Raw genomic sequence first — 16,655 nt, 5'->3', positions numbered from 1 at the left:
TAAATACAAGTAAATATAAATTGGTGACTTGAATGTCACCAATTTTCCATACTTATTTGTGCTAGACTCTCAGGGGAGGATGCAGCCTGGTCTAAAATAAACAAAAAAGACAAAAATATAAAGCAGCTGGATCAAGCTTCTTCTAGGACAGAGGTCTTCAAATTGGCAGCTTTAAGACTTGTGGACTTCAACTCCCAGAATTCTCCAGCCAGCATAGCTGAGAGTTGAAGTTCACAAGTCTTAAAGCTGCCAAGTTTGAAGACTTCTGTTCTAGGATGTTCTACTGACTAAGACTAGCCTATGGCTTTAGGACTTCTTGATCTCTTCCATCCAAATGCTAACCAGATCTCATCCTGCTTGCTTTTTCAAGCTCAGCAAAGATGGGCTAGGTCCTTAAGCTTTCTAGGCATCTGAAGATGCTAAGGAATGAACAACCAATGTCCTCCAAGACCAAGCATGGCCTCAAGAACTAACTTTACCATTTCCTGAGTATGAAAGAGTCAATGCCTGGGAATTGCAAGTTACACTTCCTCATCTAGCTCAAAGTTGATCCAGGACAAGATTGAAGAGTGACCAGGACCTATGGACATCCTAGCAGGTTCACATCCCACTCAAAACAGCAGGCTCTGTGAGGCTGGATTGTGGGAAAAATAAGCAACTTGAGCTTCTCATATTAGAATGATAAAGTATTATAATCTGTGCACTGATGCTACTGTATGAATGAAGAAATGCTTTGTAGCCCTACTAAGAACTAAGCAAGGATTTTTGCATCTCCCAGTGTGGACTCCTAAAGGGAACTCCTGGAACTGAAACCTGAAGACAAAAGTGTGGTCCTGCATTTAACTCTGCTTCTGGATTCAAGCTTAAAGTCCCTGTCTGTGATTCCCTTTACCCCCTCCTTCCTTCCCCCCTTCCCCAACATTCTTTTTGTCTCTCTAGTGTCCCTCCCTTCCTTTCCTGGCTTACTTCCACAAGACCACAAGCTGTTTGCCTGACAGTGGAGAAGAGCACACTGCTGCTATTAAAAAATCTGACCCACAGATTCCCTCCCCATTGTTTTGGAACAGGGCTTGCTGCTAAGCAACCAAAGAGAAACAAGACATGGACTCCTCATCTCATCGCAATAGTGGTGGTGGTAGGTGGGTGGGGGAAGAAGCAGGTAAATTGGCCAAGCATGCAGCAGATGGAACCCATTTCAGCAGACCATGGCAATAACGCCAAGTATGAAAGTGCTTTGTGCTACATCTCAACTGCAGGAGAAGGGCGGTGAACCTCAAGTGGCCAATCAAAGCAGATGGATACAGGTGGATTTTTGCCCCCTCTGCCTTTAATAAATCGCCTTAAGGTCCCTCCAACATTCTAAAAAACAGGAAGATCCAAATTAGAAGGTCCATGTCACTGGGATGACTTGCAGGTCATCGCTATTCTCAAGGCTCAAGTGACATCTGTGTTTTTGTTGCTGGAAAGACTGCTGGGTCATGGTCATGAGAAACGAATGGGAAAGCATGTACAGCAATTCCCCAGGGAAGTAAGATGGATGATCACCAGCTACAGGGGTGCTTGATGAACGCTCCTCCATATTGCTCCTGTGCAAGATTGTCAGCTGCTGAAGAAGCAGGAGAATAAACCTGGCTCTGGGAAGACTTTCAGGAAGGGAGAAAAATGGGGAAAGCCACAGACTGGGTGGTTAAACACCCTGCACTGCCAAGTAACCAATTACCGTAATCATGGGACGATGATTTGCTAGAAGACCCCCCAAATCTGCACAGGATTGGGAACCTTATGCATATACAAGGTATCTTGATGATGGATGAAGCCTGGCTAGAGAATGAACACACACACTCACACACACAAAAACCAGCACCTAGAAGCTTCTTGGATGAGAAGCGAAACTTCTTCCTTAGAAAACAGCCCCTTTGGAAAAAGAACCTTTGAGACAACTATAACCTGGATGACTGAGAATCTCCATAGCCCAGGTGTCAGCAAGCTGTGGCTCCAGAGCCGCATGTGGCTCTTTGGGCCCTCTGCTGTGGCTCCCTGTGGGTTATCCCACCACTGGCTGGGCCCGCCCCTTGCCCTCCCCTCCCAGTCACTCCTCACCTGGCCTGAAAAGATAAGGGCGATAGCGGGTGATAGAGAAGCAGCTGGGGCAGAGACAGAGAGATACAGAGAGAGGGGGAGAGAGAGACATAGAGAGATACAGAGAGGGAATCATGTGACTGGTGGAAGTGAGTGACATCAAGTTGGCCACGCCCACCCAGGTTTTATGGCTCCCGGTGTTTTCTTTTCTGTGAGAAATGGGTCCAAATGGCTCTTTGAGTGTTTAAGGTTGCAGACCACTGCCATAGACATTTAGCCTTGCACTAATACATAGCAGATGATTCCCTGCATGTTTGTTGAAAAAAACTCAACAAAGCAAATTGAACAATCCTATTCTGTACTTCTAGTTAGTGAAAATGCTGGTAGGAAATGGTAAAGCTGATTGCAGAATGCCATGTTGAAAAAATTTTCTTAGACCATAAATTTAGTCCTGGTTAGACCACTGAAAAGGTTACTTTGGTGTAATGGTTAAGGCACCAGGTTAGAAACCAAGAAACTGTGAGTCCTACTCTTAGGCATGAAGCCAGCTGAGTGAGCTTGGGCCAGTCACTCACTTTCAACTCAAGGAAGGAGACAATGGCAAACCCCTTCTGAAATCTTGCCAAGAAAACTACAGGGACATGTCCAGGTAGTCACCAGGAATCAACTCTGACTCAAAAGTATCAAAAGAACAAGGCACTGAGAATCTAAGGGGCAAAGAAAAAATTCCATCTGCTGTAAAGAATATTAAGACTGCTGGTCTGGTGTGATAAAGCAACCAGATTGTGGAGTTTGGAGACAACGGTGTCATTTGGAATCTCTAAAAGCAGCCCAATTCCATTATAGTAACCATGGCATTTTAACATTTGGTACCTGGCTGTTCTTATTTTCCCCTGCCTTTTTTGTCTATTTTTCCAGCTCTGCGTGGAGGGTTTTTTAGACCACAATTCTGAGAGCTTTCCAACTTTTGTTATTATATAAGCTATTCTGGGAGCTTTTCATGCTACAAAGGTTGATTAAAAAAACACAAAACCAGAGACAGATTTCTTGGGATTGTAGCTGTATCTATTTCTATTAACTTAGAAACAAGAATGGGAAAACAGGGTGCTGAACTCTGAAAAATGAAAAGCATAAATCCTTCCGGATCCTTCAACACCCCTCTTAAAGTATTTGATGCTCACCAGTTTTAATTTCCTTGAGAAAAGATCCCCTGGCCCAGTCAAGTTCCTGAACCAAATTTAAATAAACAATGACTTTTTATCACTCAGCCTTTTGCTGGCTGAAAGAGCCCAAACCTTACAGAGGATTGGTTTCCAAGCATGTGTTTCCCATTTTGCAGCCAGCTGACCAGATCGGCATTCCTGTCACTCATATCCAACAAGCTTATGAAAATAAGAAAAAGGCCCAAGGTTCAACAAACTCCCTCCCATTGAGAGGAAAAGAGAGAGAACAACGTTGAATTGCATAAACAGTTTGGTAATGAGAAACACAGAGTGTTTTACAGAGGTTGATGTAAGGCCTCCTGGCCATCTGAAAAGGCCTCCTGGCCCAGGAGCACAAACAGATCAATTTTCTGATTGTAAATTTGCCTTAGTTCAGGAGATGCGGAAGAAGGAACTTGGAGAGGAAAATGAGTTGAAGAAATCCTAAGCTATGATTTGTTCTGCTTGAGGTTAAGATGCTTTCAGGCTTAGCAAAATTTTCAAAAGAAAGACATGAGTGGGGGTTGCAACCCACAAAAACACTAGGATAGTATTTCAGATGAAGCGCTGACTTTTAAATTACACGTCATCCCAATGGAATTTTTGCACCGTTGACTTTAGAGTGGGTTGAAAAACACACCCGTCTTTCTGATCTTCTCCCAGAGGTCACTCTGCAAGAATTTGGGGTTTCCAACACCCCCCCCCCACCGTTCCCCTCTTTTATTTTTTTAAAGTTGTCCTCCCTCTACAAGAAAATCAAAAAGACAGGACTGACAGGAAGAAGGTTTGTAAAAGACAGAGAAAATAAAAATGTTGCCGTCGGAATTTTGGTGAGCAAAAGATCTCAAAAGAGTGACTGATTTTGTACTTTCTCTGTAAATTCCAAAACTAGATACTTGGAACTAAAATGTTACTAGGAAGGGATTTCCCATTGCACAGTGATTAAAGCAGCTGTGTGAATAAAGTTATGAAAGTTTCTAACTTGCATCCAATATTTACTAGCCAGTTGGGAGAAGATGGATGGGAAATTCTAAGCCCCCCATAAGAGACCTCCTCCTGTCTATGATGGGCAGAGATGAAAGGTGTTTTTTTCTTTGAGGTTCCTCAAATATAAGACCATACATTTCAGATATAAGATAAACTTGGGATAGTAAGTTAAAGATTTAAGAATAAACAAGGTTGGGGAATATTTTTGTATGTATATCAGAGTGTGCATTGTGTGGTTTACCTTGATATGTGTGTGTGCTGGTGGAAGGGTAGTGTAGATGTGCGTGTTTTCCAAGTGTCACGACCATGGCTTCTGGGAAACAGATATTCTGAAGTCTTGTGGGAGTGCCAATACATGTTTTGGCACCTCAGTTCCATCCCAGCCTTCTTACTAAGCTATTTTTTTTTAATTTCATCATTTTGCCAGGTGATAAACAACCACACTGGCTTATGCAGGCCTGGACATGAACAGCTTCTTAGGTGACAGCCATTTTATGATGAGAAACACTCATGATGGGTTTTCCAAATTCCAACCGGTTACAAAGGATAAAGGATCAAGCTGAAGCACCTCTCAAGTGGACCTTTCTCCTCACACATGCCACTACATCCCACTTGTTTCAGTGGGAGATCCCTGGGACAAAACCTATGATCAATTGCATGTAAGGCAGGTATTTTGCACCCAGATAAACCATTCCTGATTGGAGGAGGAAAGCAAATGAACATATTATTTATTTAATTAGATAACAGGTCCGCCTAGCTCAATATGGCATATGCTGTAAAAGGTTTTTTCCTGTCACTCTTCTAGACTTGAAGTACCAAGGATTCCATCAACTTTGCTACTGACTTATGGACACTTCATCATCAATCTAGTGCCAGCCAAAGTTTTGGGATACTTTAAATAGAAGTTGTCAAAGGGAATCTAGTTGTCCCTTAAGGACTGGCTGAGCAGAGCCAGATACACTTTAGAAACTGTGCTTGCCTTACCACAGCATCCAGGAAGTGGATACACCGTAGAAGTTCCAGCCGAGTCTCACAAAACTGTCGAAATAGCAGTCGGCCGATGGGTTGCTTGTCACACAAACTGTTGTAATCTCGTTCTACAAAGACAGATATGGAGAAGGAATTGTTGCCACTTGTAAGTAGACAGTTCTGGACCATGGGGCTTTCAAGGGTGACCTTCTTAGTAGAAGAGCTTCAAATGCAACAAGTTGGAATGCCATTTTTTAAAGTTGGGGTGTCCAACCTTGGCAACTTTAAGACTTGTGGACTTCATCTCCCAGAATTTCCCAGCAAGCATGGCTGTAAATATTTATAGCTAAAGATGCACACAATTCCCCAAAGAAGAGGGCTATGTTTAGATTTCAGATCAGATCATAGTTCATGAGATCTGGATTTGAACTTGCTTTGCTCTGTAGCCAGAATTATCTGAATGGTGCACAAAAAATGAAACCAAGTCTTGTTATGAGTTTGAAGCCCATGGTGTATGCTAATTCAAACGTTGTTTTAAACCGCAATTTAAACTTAACATTGATTATTAAAATAAGCAATAATTCTAACCCATTTATTATGATTTCAGAATGACAATGGCTGGACTCATTATATAAGCGCATAACAAACAAGCCACATTAATGTTTAGTGTAATGTATGAATAAGGATGATGCTGAGGATTATCATTACACATCTGAATTTTGAGCATATGAAAGTAGAAAAATTCTAAATCATAATTCATCTGTTTAGCTACAAAACTGTTCAGCTTTGGGATGATGTTTTAGCTAACCCCGAAACACAAATTCTTCATGTGATCGCATCAAACAAAAAGAGATTCAAAGTCCTGGTGGGAAAAAAACTGGATTCTCACAACTTGCTTTTCAGGTACTGAGAAGGCCAGCTCTTTTTTGTACCTAGGTGCTCATGGCGCCTTCCATATCTGCAACTTCTGGTTGTCACAATCATGTCCTGCTGAGTCCGCTCAGGAGCCCATCTGCCTTTGCCCAACTCCTTTGCTTTCCCCATTTCACAAACCTTCCCTTAGACTCTTTTGTAAACATACTTTCAAGCAGTAGGAACATGTTCTCATTTGCATCTCAGCATGTTCCTTCTGGGAACAAACTGAAGTATGAGAAGATGGGGGCAGACGCAAGAATTCCTAATAGTCTACAAGGGCCTGGAGAACAGTAAGCTAACTTAAAGCCAGAGACCAGGCCGCACAACCACCAAGGAAATTAATTTACTCTTTGTGTTGATTCACTTGAAAAACAAGGCTCACAAAAGTTGTTCAAAAGAGATGACTTGAGGATGATTCGATACATAAAAATCACACAGTAGGCATGATGGAAGTCACTTCCAACCTCCCTCTGATAATCAATATAATACAGTAGTTATGTGTTGCATTAGGAGTGGGAAGACCTCTCCGCCTTCAGTCACTAAGTCACAATGACGTTAGGCCAATAGTTCTCTGTCATCCCACCTTATTTTTCAAGTTTGCTGTTGTGGGGAATAAAAATACAATGTGGCCCTCACAACTCAAAGACATACAGTAGTTGCCATGCATACATCAAAGGTGGATAATTTCTTTAGAAGAGGAGCTGTAGGAGAAGGATAGGCAGAGTCAGGGGTGGAGTCAAGAGAGTTATAAGTCTAGAGTCCTTATGTTCCCACAAATGGTCTAAGTTCATCCCTCTTGAATTCCATTGATTCTTATCTAACACCAATTTAGCGCCGACCATTAGTTGACTACATTCTTCTGCATAGACTACTATCTTCTGTATAGGCATGAGCACTAAATCAGCTTAACTGGAGTTTAACGTGAGGTCCTGATTCTCCATACCTGACATAAGCCTACTGTTCTGTTTCCCTCAAATTTTAAGGATTCCCTCAGACCTTTTTTTTCCTCCATCTCTACCCCCTACCCTAATACTTGTAAGGATTTTAGGAAGTAAAATGGATGTACTAAGCCTTGTAAAGAAAGGCTTTAAAGAAATCTGAGGAATCACAGACATGTTTTAACAGTTGTCATCAAATTTCAGCAGTGTAATTCTGGAAAATCTGGGAATCACTCCTGGAAGTGGGTAATGGACAAGGGTGTACAGGGCCCATGATGATAAAAATGGGATGGATGAAATTATGGCAAATCTTTATCTAGCAGTTTATTTCTTTCAGTGGCCAACCAGATGTGTACAAAATGCTCACAAGAGAGATGGAGACACTTCTCTCCCATCATAATTTTCCTACAGCTGGCATTTGGAAATGTGCAAACTGTATGGAAGTTCAAGACTAATCACCTTCAACAGATCAGTCCTCTCTAATTGATTCAATTTATTTATTAAGTAAATTAGTTGCCATTATCACATCAACTGATGATGAATTTGAGAGATAATTATTATTTCTCCTCCAATAAATGCTCAACCTAAAATTCAACAGAGTAGTAAGAAAAAAATCTAAAAACAAAAGCCACGTTGAACTATTGATTATTCATACTTAGTTTTGTTCTCACTTTCCTCACTTCTCTGTTAAATTTTAGGCTGTGTGTTCATTGGAGAAGAAATATCATCTCTAATATCTTTTCCACTCATACATGGTCTTGCAATATATATTAACATATGCCCTCAGCTTACATCTGCTCATGATGTGATCTACAGTTTGACATAGGACCCCACAGTCACACTGAAGGAAGGTTACTATGCTCCATTTATACATTGAGTCCTGGCAGACAACATGTCAGGTGGTTGTTCAAAGCCTGGAATCTTTTGCATGGGGTCATTTATATGTCAACCTATGTCTGGATGTTCAACAACCCATTTGGCTTTCCATTGGGAATTGATGATATATGAAATCCTACTTTGATGAGGGAAGAGTAGCTCTCCTCATCACAAGGAAGGAAGCTGGCATCTTTTTGTGGTGCTTTTGGCTAGCAGCTCCTGCATTTCCTTGAGTAGAGGGGATCTGTCTCATGTTGCACTTACCCAACCCTTTCCGGAGCTCATCGCATTGGCTGATGTGCGGGAACTTGAGGATCTCTCTCCATTTCTTGCTCCTTCCTTTTCGTTTCCCTCCACCTCCTACAAATCAGAGAGAGGAGAGCAAAGAGGAGAAGGATGAACATGAATAATACAATGACTTGTAATGGGTTTATTTTTTGACTCTGTTTTATCTTCCTTCTAGGACGGCCAGGATGGTGTTGGTTCCCTTTGATTCATACAGTGCAGCACAATACCAATCATAGCAGTCAATCCTATCCATCATAACTGAGAACATCATCCTGGTGCAATTTTTACTAGGTAGAGTGCTTGTAGTTAACCTAGTTATAATCTGATCAAAGATTATTTCTTACCATTGTGCTTTGGATTGTGAAATAATCTCTTTTAGAATTTGCAACCTCCCTTAGATCCCATGTATCAATTAAGCCCAAAAGAAAATTGTTGTACAAAAATAACTTAAGGGTGAAATAAAAAAAACAAACAAAAAAAAACATTTTCTTCTCAATGGAAGAAAAATTTCAGAAGACTGAAACTTGATGATTAAATGCAAAGCAATGACTGACGAGGGTCAAGCAGCGACCCAGAGAATTCAAAGAAGCAATTACATTATCTGACACATTTCAACAAATCTTTTTGTCAGGTGCAATAACCATACGCTCTTTTAAAGTATTTTTACTGACACATACAAGGCGGTCTGGACAGACTAAACAGGACTTGGCATCCGCCAGGTTTTTTTAAAAAAAACCTGGCATGAGACTGGTTTGTAGAAACACCCAGCTCTCTGCAATTTACAGCTCTTTGTAGGTCATCTTTCAAGCAAGGGGCAGTCAGTCTGTATCCTCTTCCCAGATTTTATCTAGTTAAATAGGCTAATACAGTGTTTCTCAACCTTGGCAGTTTTAAGATGGGTCGACTTCAATTCACAGAATTCTCCAGCCAGTGAACCCAATTCTGAAAGTTGAAGTTCACCCATCTTAAAGCTGCCAAGGTTGAGAAACACTGGGCTAATAGCAATAGTATAGATATGCCCTTAGCTAAAATAAGGTCACACTTGACCACTAGCCATGGAAGTTTGCATGACTGCAAATTTCGTGGAAAGACCTGAAGGGGAAGATTTCCCCTTCAGGTCTTCCCACAAAGGGCGCTGGAATCGGAGAACTGGTAATTTCAAGTAGAGGTGACATGCTGATTCCTACCACTTTTCAATATATTATTTCTCCTTGGTTTAAAATAATGCACAAATCAGGCTTATGATTTGGCATAATCTCAAAAATGATGAACTATAGTTGAGCTATTGTTCTACCTTCAGAGGCTGCTTCACCATGGAGACAGGAGTACACTTACGATCTGAGTGCTTGAATGAGAACACAAGTGCTTTGCTGGATGAGATCAAGGTCTTCATGGTCCAGCATTCTTGGTCAGAATCCCAGGAATCAGAAAATATTAGACCAGCCTTCCCCAATTGGTACCCTCCTTGTGGAAAGTTCCAACATACTTAGAAGGCACCAAATAGTCCTTAGATGATTTATAAGAAGAAAGTCCCGATCTTTAACCTATTGCTTGCTAATACAACCTACTCTTCATCTCTTGCTTGTTTAAACCACTGCTTGTCAACATTCCTCTCCACCTCTGTAACAAGTTAAAGCTATTATATTTTCGTCCTTCCATATCAGCAGACTTCCAGCCTATTGTGGATAGCTAAGAAACACTCTGCACAATACAGAAATAGAAGATTGTATCTCGCTCTATAGGTGGTCCTGACAGATTCTACATGAGATGACATTTCCCATCACACAGACATGGTTCCATGTGGAAGAGACGTCAAAACAAGCATGGTCCTTGAGATAATCCTTCAAGGAGTGTCTTAATCAAGTAAACCCCAAATAATGAACACAAGGAGGAGGAGTTTAAATATTCCAAGCATTTCATACATGTTATCTTGATCTACTTATAATAACTAAGGCTATGCAAGGCATTTGAAAAGGGTGCTTTGCAGTGAGTGTTGGCATGAGTGAAACAATCTACCCCAAAATATTCAAGTAGCCATATTTTTAGGAAGGCTCAACAAGGCTTCCCTGATAAGCGCAGATGGCTTCTTTTTGGACTACTAGCAAAACCAAAGCAACAATTCCTGTAAAGATAGACAACCAATGAAATCCTTTGACACTTCTATATTGTTTGTAAAGGATGTAGCTATTTTAATAAATTGAGAAAGGGTACTTTTATTTTCCCTAGTACAATTAGGAAAATACCCTCATATTTTACAAGGCAGATTCCTCCTTGTGGTGATAGCTGAAGCTGTGGCTTATAGGTTGACAAACCGAGTACGTTTGACCCCCAAATACGAGGTGAATCAAGAATCTTCATCAGCTTCCTGCTGAGTGGGGAGTTGGACTAGCAAACCTCCAAGGTCCCTTCCAACTCTGTTATTCTGTTATACTAATATAAATCTAACAAAACAAATATGGATTGCAAAGCTCATTACTCTGCATTCACCGCATTCTATGGTGGGATCTTCTTTGTTTCTGCTTCTTATATTTTAAAACAACTTCAGGGACCAAAATGCTTTTTTGGTTCAGCTCATCATCTAAGCATCTAATATGCTGTTAGCCTTCAATAAGATCAGATAAAAATTGGGAGAGAAATATTGGTAGACTTTCCTTGCCTAAATATGCCTTTGTTCGAGGCTAGAAGATCATGGCTAAATCCTCACATATTCCTAAATGATGGTCTGTTGAGTAAATTACCCTGAATGAATCCACAGATCACACTATACCATAAACCATTCTTTTCAGACTACAGTGGCTGCCTTTCCCCAACACAATCAACACACTCATCATCCGTGTCCTTGTAGGTGATGACCACAATTCCCAACAGCCTTATTTATTTTATTTATTTTATTTTATTTTTATACCACCCTTCTCCAGCAGGACTCAGGGCAGTGAACAGCCAAGGTAAAAACATAGCATACAAAATTTAAAATAATTTAAAAAGATATTAAATAGTTTCGGCCCACAATTTAAAAACACCCCAATAAAATCAATTACAAATTAAAACTGAAAGATGGGATCAAGCCAGCCCGGCTAGATGAAATAAGTGAGTTTTAAGGGCCCGACGAAAAGTCCGGAGATCCGGGATCATACGTATCTCTGGGGGTAGGTCGTTCCAAAGGGCGGGTGCCGCCACAGAGAAGGCTCTCCCCCTGGGGGTCGCCAGCCGACATTGTCTGGCCGACGGCACCCTGAGGAGGCCCTCTCTGTGCGAGCGTATTGGCCGGTGGGAGGCTATTGGCGGCAGAAAGCGGTCTCGTAAATACCCCGGCCCTAAGCCATGGAGTGCTTTAAAGGTAGTCACCAACACCTTGAAGCGCACCCAGAAGACCACCGGAAGCCAGTGCAGCTCGCGCAGGAGGGGTGTCACTTGGGAGCGCCCCGTCGCTCCCATAATCCCCCGTGCGGCCGCATTCTGGACCAGTTGGAGCCTCCGGGTGCACCCCAAGGGAAGCCCCATGTAGAGAGCATTGCAGTAGTCCAAGTAGCCTTAGAAGGAAGAATCGGAGTACTTCAATGACATCTGGAGGGCCACTGGTTGTCAACGGTCTACTAAAGCCACACCAAACAGCTCATATCATGACTTAGCACAATGGGTATAAGAGGCCGATATATGGCATGGTTGAAAACAAAATAGCCCTGTTCTCAATGAACCTTACAAGGTGCACTAGGACTAACCCTTATCTCTCAGCATCATCTATACAGGTAGTCCTCAACTTACAACAGTTCATTTAGTGACCATTCAAAGTTACAGTGTTATGAAAAAGTGACTTTTGACCGTTTTCACCCTTATGACCATTGCAGCATCGCCATTGTCACATTATCAAAATTCATACACTAGGCAACTGACTCATATTTGTGATGGTTGTAGTGTCCTGGAGGGGTCATGTGATCGCCTTTTGCAACCTTCTGACAAGCAGTCAATGGGGAAGCCAGATTCACTTAACAACCATGTTAGTAACAACCATGTTACTAACTTAACAACTGCAATCATTCATTTAACAATTGTATCAAGAAAGATCCTAAAATGGGACAAAATTCTCTTAGCAACTGTCTCGCTTAGCAATAGAAATTTTGGTCTCAATTTTGGTCATAATTTGAGGACTATCTGTATTCTGTTACAGTTGTGATGGGAAAAAGGCAGGGGTGAAATGCTCCTGGTTCGGACCGGATCGCCCGATCCAGTAGCGATGGAGGCGGGTGGTTCAGAGAACCAGTAGCAAAAATCCCTGCCCCCCGCAACATGCCCAGCTGAACCACACAATCATCAGAGGCTTTTTTTTTACTTTTAAAAGCATTTTTTCTACAACCTCTTCGGCCGAAAAAATGCTTTTAAAAGTAAAAAAAAAAAAAAGCCTCTGATGATCGCGCAGCTCAGCTGGGATCATCAAAGGCTTTTAAAAGAAAAAAACCCTTTTTTTCTTTTAAATGCCTGACGATCCAAGCTGAGTTGCCTGATTGACAGAGCCTTTTTTCCTTTTAAATGCCTCTGACGATCAGGCAACTCAGCTTGGATCGTCAGAGGCATTTAAAAGAAAAAAAGTCTCTGCTGATCAAGCAACTCAGCTGGGATCGTCAGAGCCTTTTGAAAGCATTTTTTTACAACCTCTTTGCCGAACAGGTTGTAGAAAAAATGGTTTTAAAAGTTAAAAAAAAATGGCCACGCCCACCCAGTCACATTACACCCCCCCACCCCCACCAAGCCATGCCCACAGAACCGGTAGTAACAAATTTTAGATTTCACCACTGGAAAAGGGAATAGGAAACCACATATACTACCATGAGACTCATAGACAAAAGGGAAGACACAAATGAAATAAATAAGAGGAAGGAAACAGAAAGCACTTAAGTGCTTGTTCTTCTAACTACAGCTGCTTCAGGAACTACCTTCTAAACTTTTCTCAGGGTTTTCTAGGCTCCAGGAGGGGCTGCTCCATTCCTCCTCTTGTAATTAATCTTTTCCTTTTCACAAAGGTTGTCCTTTCAGTAACCTTGTTGAACCAATTCCAAGAGTTGAGGAACTTCACTCTCAGAGCCGATTCTTGGAGCTGAAGACCAAAGGTGCTTCCCACTTCCGCCATGGACAATGCGTCCATCCTCTGGTCTCACCCGTTAATGGCCAACTAGCTTCCTTATCTCAGTGGCTGCCATCAGGAGACTCCGTCTTGTCCAAGACAATGCCCTTGCATGCACAATGCAGACGCCTTAAGTTTAGGAAACTCCCTGGAATGATAATCCACCCATAGCATGAAGCTATCGCTTGCTCTTTCTCAGACAGATTCACTTACTTTACATCATACAGATAGTCCTCAATGTACGACCACAAATTTCTATGCTAAGCAAGGCAGGTGTTAAGTGACTTGTGTCTCATATTATGACTTTTGCAACAGTTGTTAAGTGAATCGCAACAGTTGTTAAGTGAATCGCAACAGTTGTTAAGTGAATCACTTCAGTTGTTAAGTGAATCCTGCGGTCATTAAGCAAATCTGGCTTCCCCCATTGATTTTGCTTGTTGGAAGCCGGCTGAGAAGGTTACAAATAGTGATCACATGACCCTGTGACAGTGAAATGTCATAAATATATGCCAGGTGCCAAGTGCCCGAATTTCAAATATAAAATTAATTAAATGCAAATAATATGATCGTCCCTTGTGTATTTAGTAATGTTGCCTTCTGTCACGATAAACATTGCACTAAGCTAGCACATTTTGGAATAGTTTCACATCCAACATTTTTGGCAACTGCATGTGGAACCTTTCCTTTATGGATTAGAGTTGATTATACATCTGATCTGTCAATGTGTGTGAAAGTTCAGCCACCAGCTTGCTATTTACTCTCACTATTGTCGTGACTTATGAATCTAATTGTTGTTGTTCCTCGATTTGCAAAAGAAATTGGCTTGACTTTATGTAATTTTATCCAGTGGAATTCAAGCACCCCTTAATTTCAACACTCTTGTTTGCTCGGCTGCAATACAAGAATACAATAGAAAAAAAATCCCCAAAGTTTTTCTAGGTAGTGAAAATAATGTTGTTATTGTTAGTCTTCTGCTCTTGTGAAAATTAGAGAGTTCTTTATAAAATACATCATAGATACAAAACTACAAATCAATCTAGCAGGTGCCCCTTTAGACGGTTAAACATGGAGACCAAACCTTTTGTATATCCAGTCATTTTAAAACCTTGGCTCTGCTTCAACATTGGACAGCATGTTTTAAGCCCTGTAACAATGTCCTTCCTTCTGCTATGCTAGATGGCAAATTCAGTAATAGACCATGCCTTGGTAGTCAAGTAATCATTGAAACTATTAGACGTGTCCTTTTATTTGTTTGGAACATATTTCATCACTATTATTGCATCTTCTTGGGAACAGACACTGGTCAGATTTCTTTGTTTAGCAGAAAAACAACTTGAAACTTTGTGCTTATAGAATCCATTGCGATATTTTTGTTGTAAACAGGGTAATATATTTTATATTACTTAAAAATAAGAACAGATGGGTTGCTAAACAACAGATATTCATACCTGTCCAAGGAGGGATAAATTCCCCATGCTATGGCAAACATCTGGGAGTGACAGATTCCTTGCTCCTTTTAGTCATCTGAAATATTTTGCATCAATGCTATACCTTTAACTATGGATTGGCCAGCCATGACTGTTATCTTTGAGGAATTACACTCAACATATTTTAAAAGCCTACTGCCAGGGGTTTAATATCACCTGCTCTTGCAGCAACCCTTAGAATTAAATTCCATTTTCAGATTAAAAAAGAGAGAGAAGAGGGCAAGAAAAGTAGCCATCTAATCCATATGGTGAGACTTCCTAGAAAATCATTCATATCTGTTCCCATGAGAGAATCAACTGCAGGCTGACAAGATCTTCCCCACTTCTTCCTTCTGCTTTTATTATGACTCCAACACCCATCAGCCCCAAGCAGGCAGAAAAAACTTTTACTTGGGTTGCCAGATGTGGAAGACCAGGTATCAGCTTCCTTATGTTTGGGGGCTATTTATTAGAGTACCAGAATGGAACGGAACATAGCAATCTGCCTGCACTGAAAAATTGCTAATTGCCTCTTCCAAAGCAACGTTGGGAGTTATGAGTCTGGAATCTCTGCCAGAATCACCTGGTTTATTTTGCCAAGAAGGGATATTCTATGCAGAGGATTCAGTAGCCCTGCTGAAGGACACCTCAAACTGGAAATGCCTGAAATACTGGAATTTTTTTTGTACCAGCCGTTTGGCAATTTCTATGCTTAGGAGCAGGGTTATATGTTGTGGGGTGTGGTTAATGTGTGTGTATGTTAATCATTGTATGACATCCAGAAACACCTCTGGGAGAAAAAAGGGAAAAGGAATCCCTGCAGATTTTACTCCGCTTGTCAAGGTTCCGACTGACGAATCCAACCAAAGCAAGCATGATCGAGAGGGTCCCATCTCTTTATGCAAAACTTTATTGAGTATATCATTTTGGCACATTTGAAGGCAAAACCAGATCTAGAGCTTTCCCGTGCTAAACCCTATAGATAAAGTTCAAATTCCACCACCACCCCATTAGCTCAGGTTACATTGTCCAATACAGTCTCTGGATATTGTTGTGGGAAAGTCTTTTTTGGCTTCTGTAAACACCTGCCAAAATGTCCTTGGTTTTCACACTGACATCTTGATGTCTGGGCCATTTTCTATCTCCCTCTCCCTCCCCTCATAGTTTGTTGGCAAGCTGAGATGTGATAATAGTTGCAACAGCAAAAGTCTTTTGAAGCTTGATACTGCTAGTCATTGCTGACTATAGGGGGTGCTGCTCATCTCCGTTTCAAGGCCCCTGAGCCGGCGCTGTCCAAAGACATTTCTGTGGTCATGTGGCCAGCATAACGTCCCGAAGCTCTGTTATCTTCCCACCAAAGTGGTACCTATTTATCTACTTGCATTTGACTGCTTTCAAACTGCTAGGCTGGCAGGAGCAGGGGTGAGGACGAGAGCTTACCCTGTCATGTGGTGCTTAGGTCTCAAACTTGGGCTGTTGGCTTTCCAACCGACAAGCCCATCATCTAACCACTGAGCCACCATGCCACCCACCTATGTGAGAGGTGACCAATTTATTTGGGTGGCTAAACAAACAGATAAATAAATAAAACTGTGACTGTTAAGGAATTTTGGAACCCAGACTTGCATCAGTTAGCAACAGTGTGATGGCCAACAATCAGGACTCAAAGAAAGTCATTACACTTGATATCCTGTTCAGAGTCATCCACCTTGCTGCTTCATTTTTCTCCTCCTCCTCCTCCATCATCATAATTTTCATCTTCTTCTACTTTGCCCATATGGCTTCTAGCTTAGCATGTTGATATAGTCAGATATATATG

At 41.4% G+C, this 16,655-nt stretch overlaps 1 protein-coding gene across 1 annotated transcript in view; it reads right to left on the bottom strand.

Annotated features, from left to right (window-relative positions):
- LOC117677009 (G protein-coupled receptor kinase 5-like) overlaps positions 1 to 16,655 on the bottom strand; it is a 79,951-nt gene that overhangs the window by 27,074 nt on the left and 36,222 nt on the right. The window contains exons 2-3 of the mRNA XM_034436868.3: positions 8,231 to 8,326; positions 5,253 to 5,365 (exon numbers count right to left, since the gene is read on the bottom strand). Of these exons, the coding sequence (XP_034292759.2) occupies positions 5,253 to 5,365; positions 8,231 to 8,326 (209 nt within the window). The remainder of the gene's footprint in view (positions 1 to 5,252; positions 5,366 to 8,230; positions 8,327 to 16,655) is intronic.

The sequence above is a fragment of the Pantherophis guttatus genome, chromosome 9, assembly GCF_059756535.1.
Source record: "Pantherophis guttatus breed Tessera chromosome 9, ASM5975653v1, whole genome shotgun sequence".
NCBI lineage: Eukaryota > Metazoa > Chordata > Lepidosauria > Squamata > Colubridae > Pantherophis > Pantherophis guttatus.
This window is presented reverse-complemented; position numbering and strand designations above follow the sequence as displayed.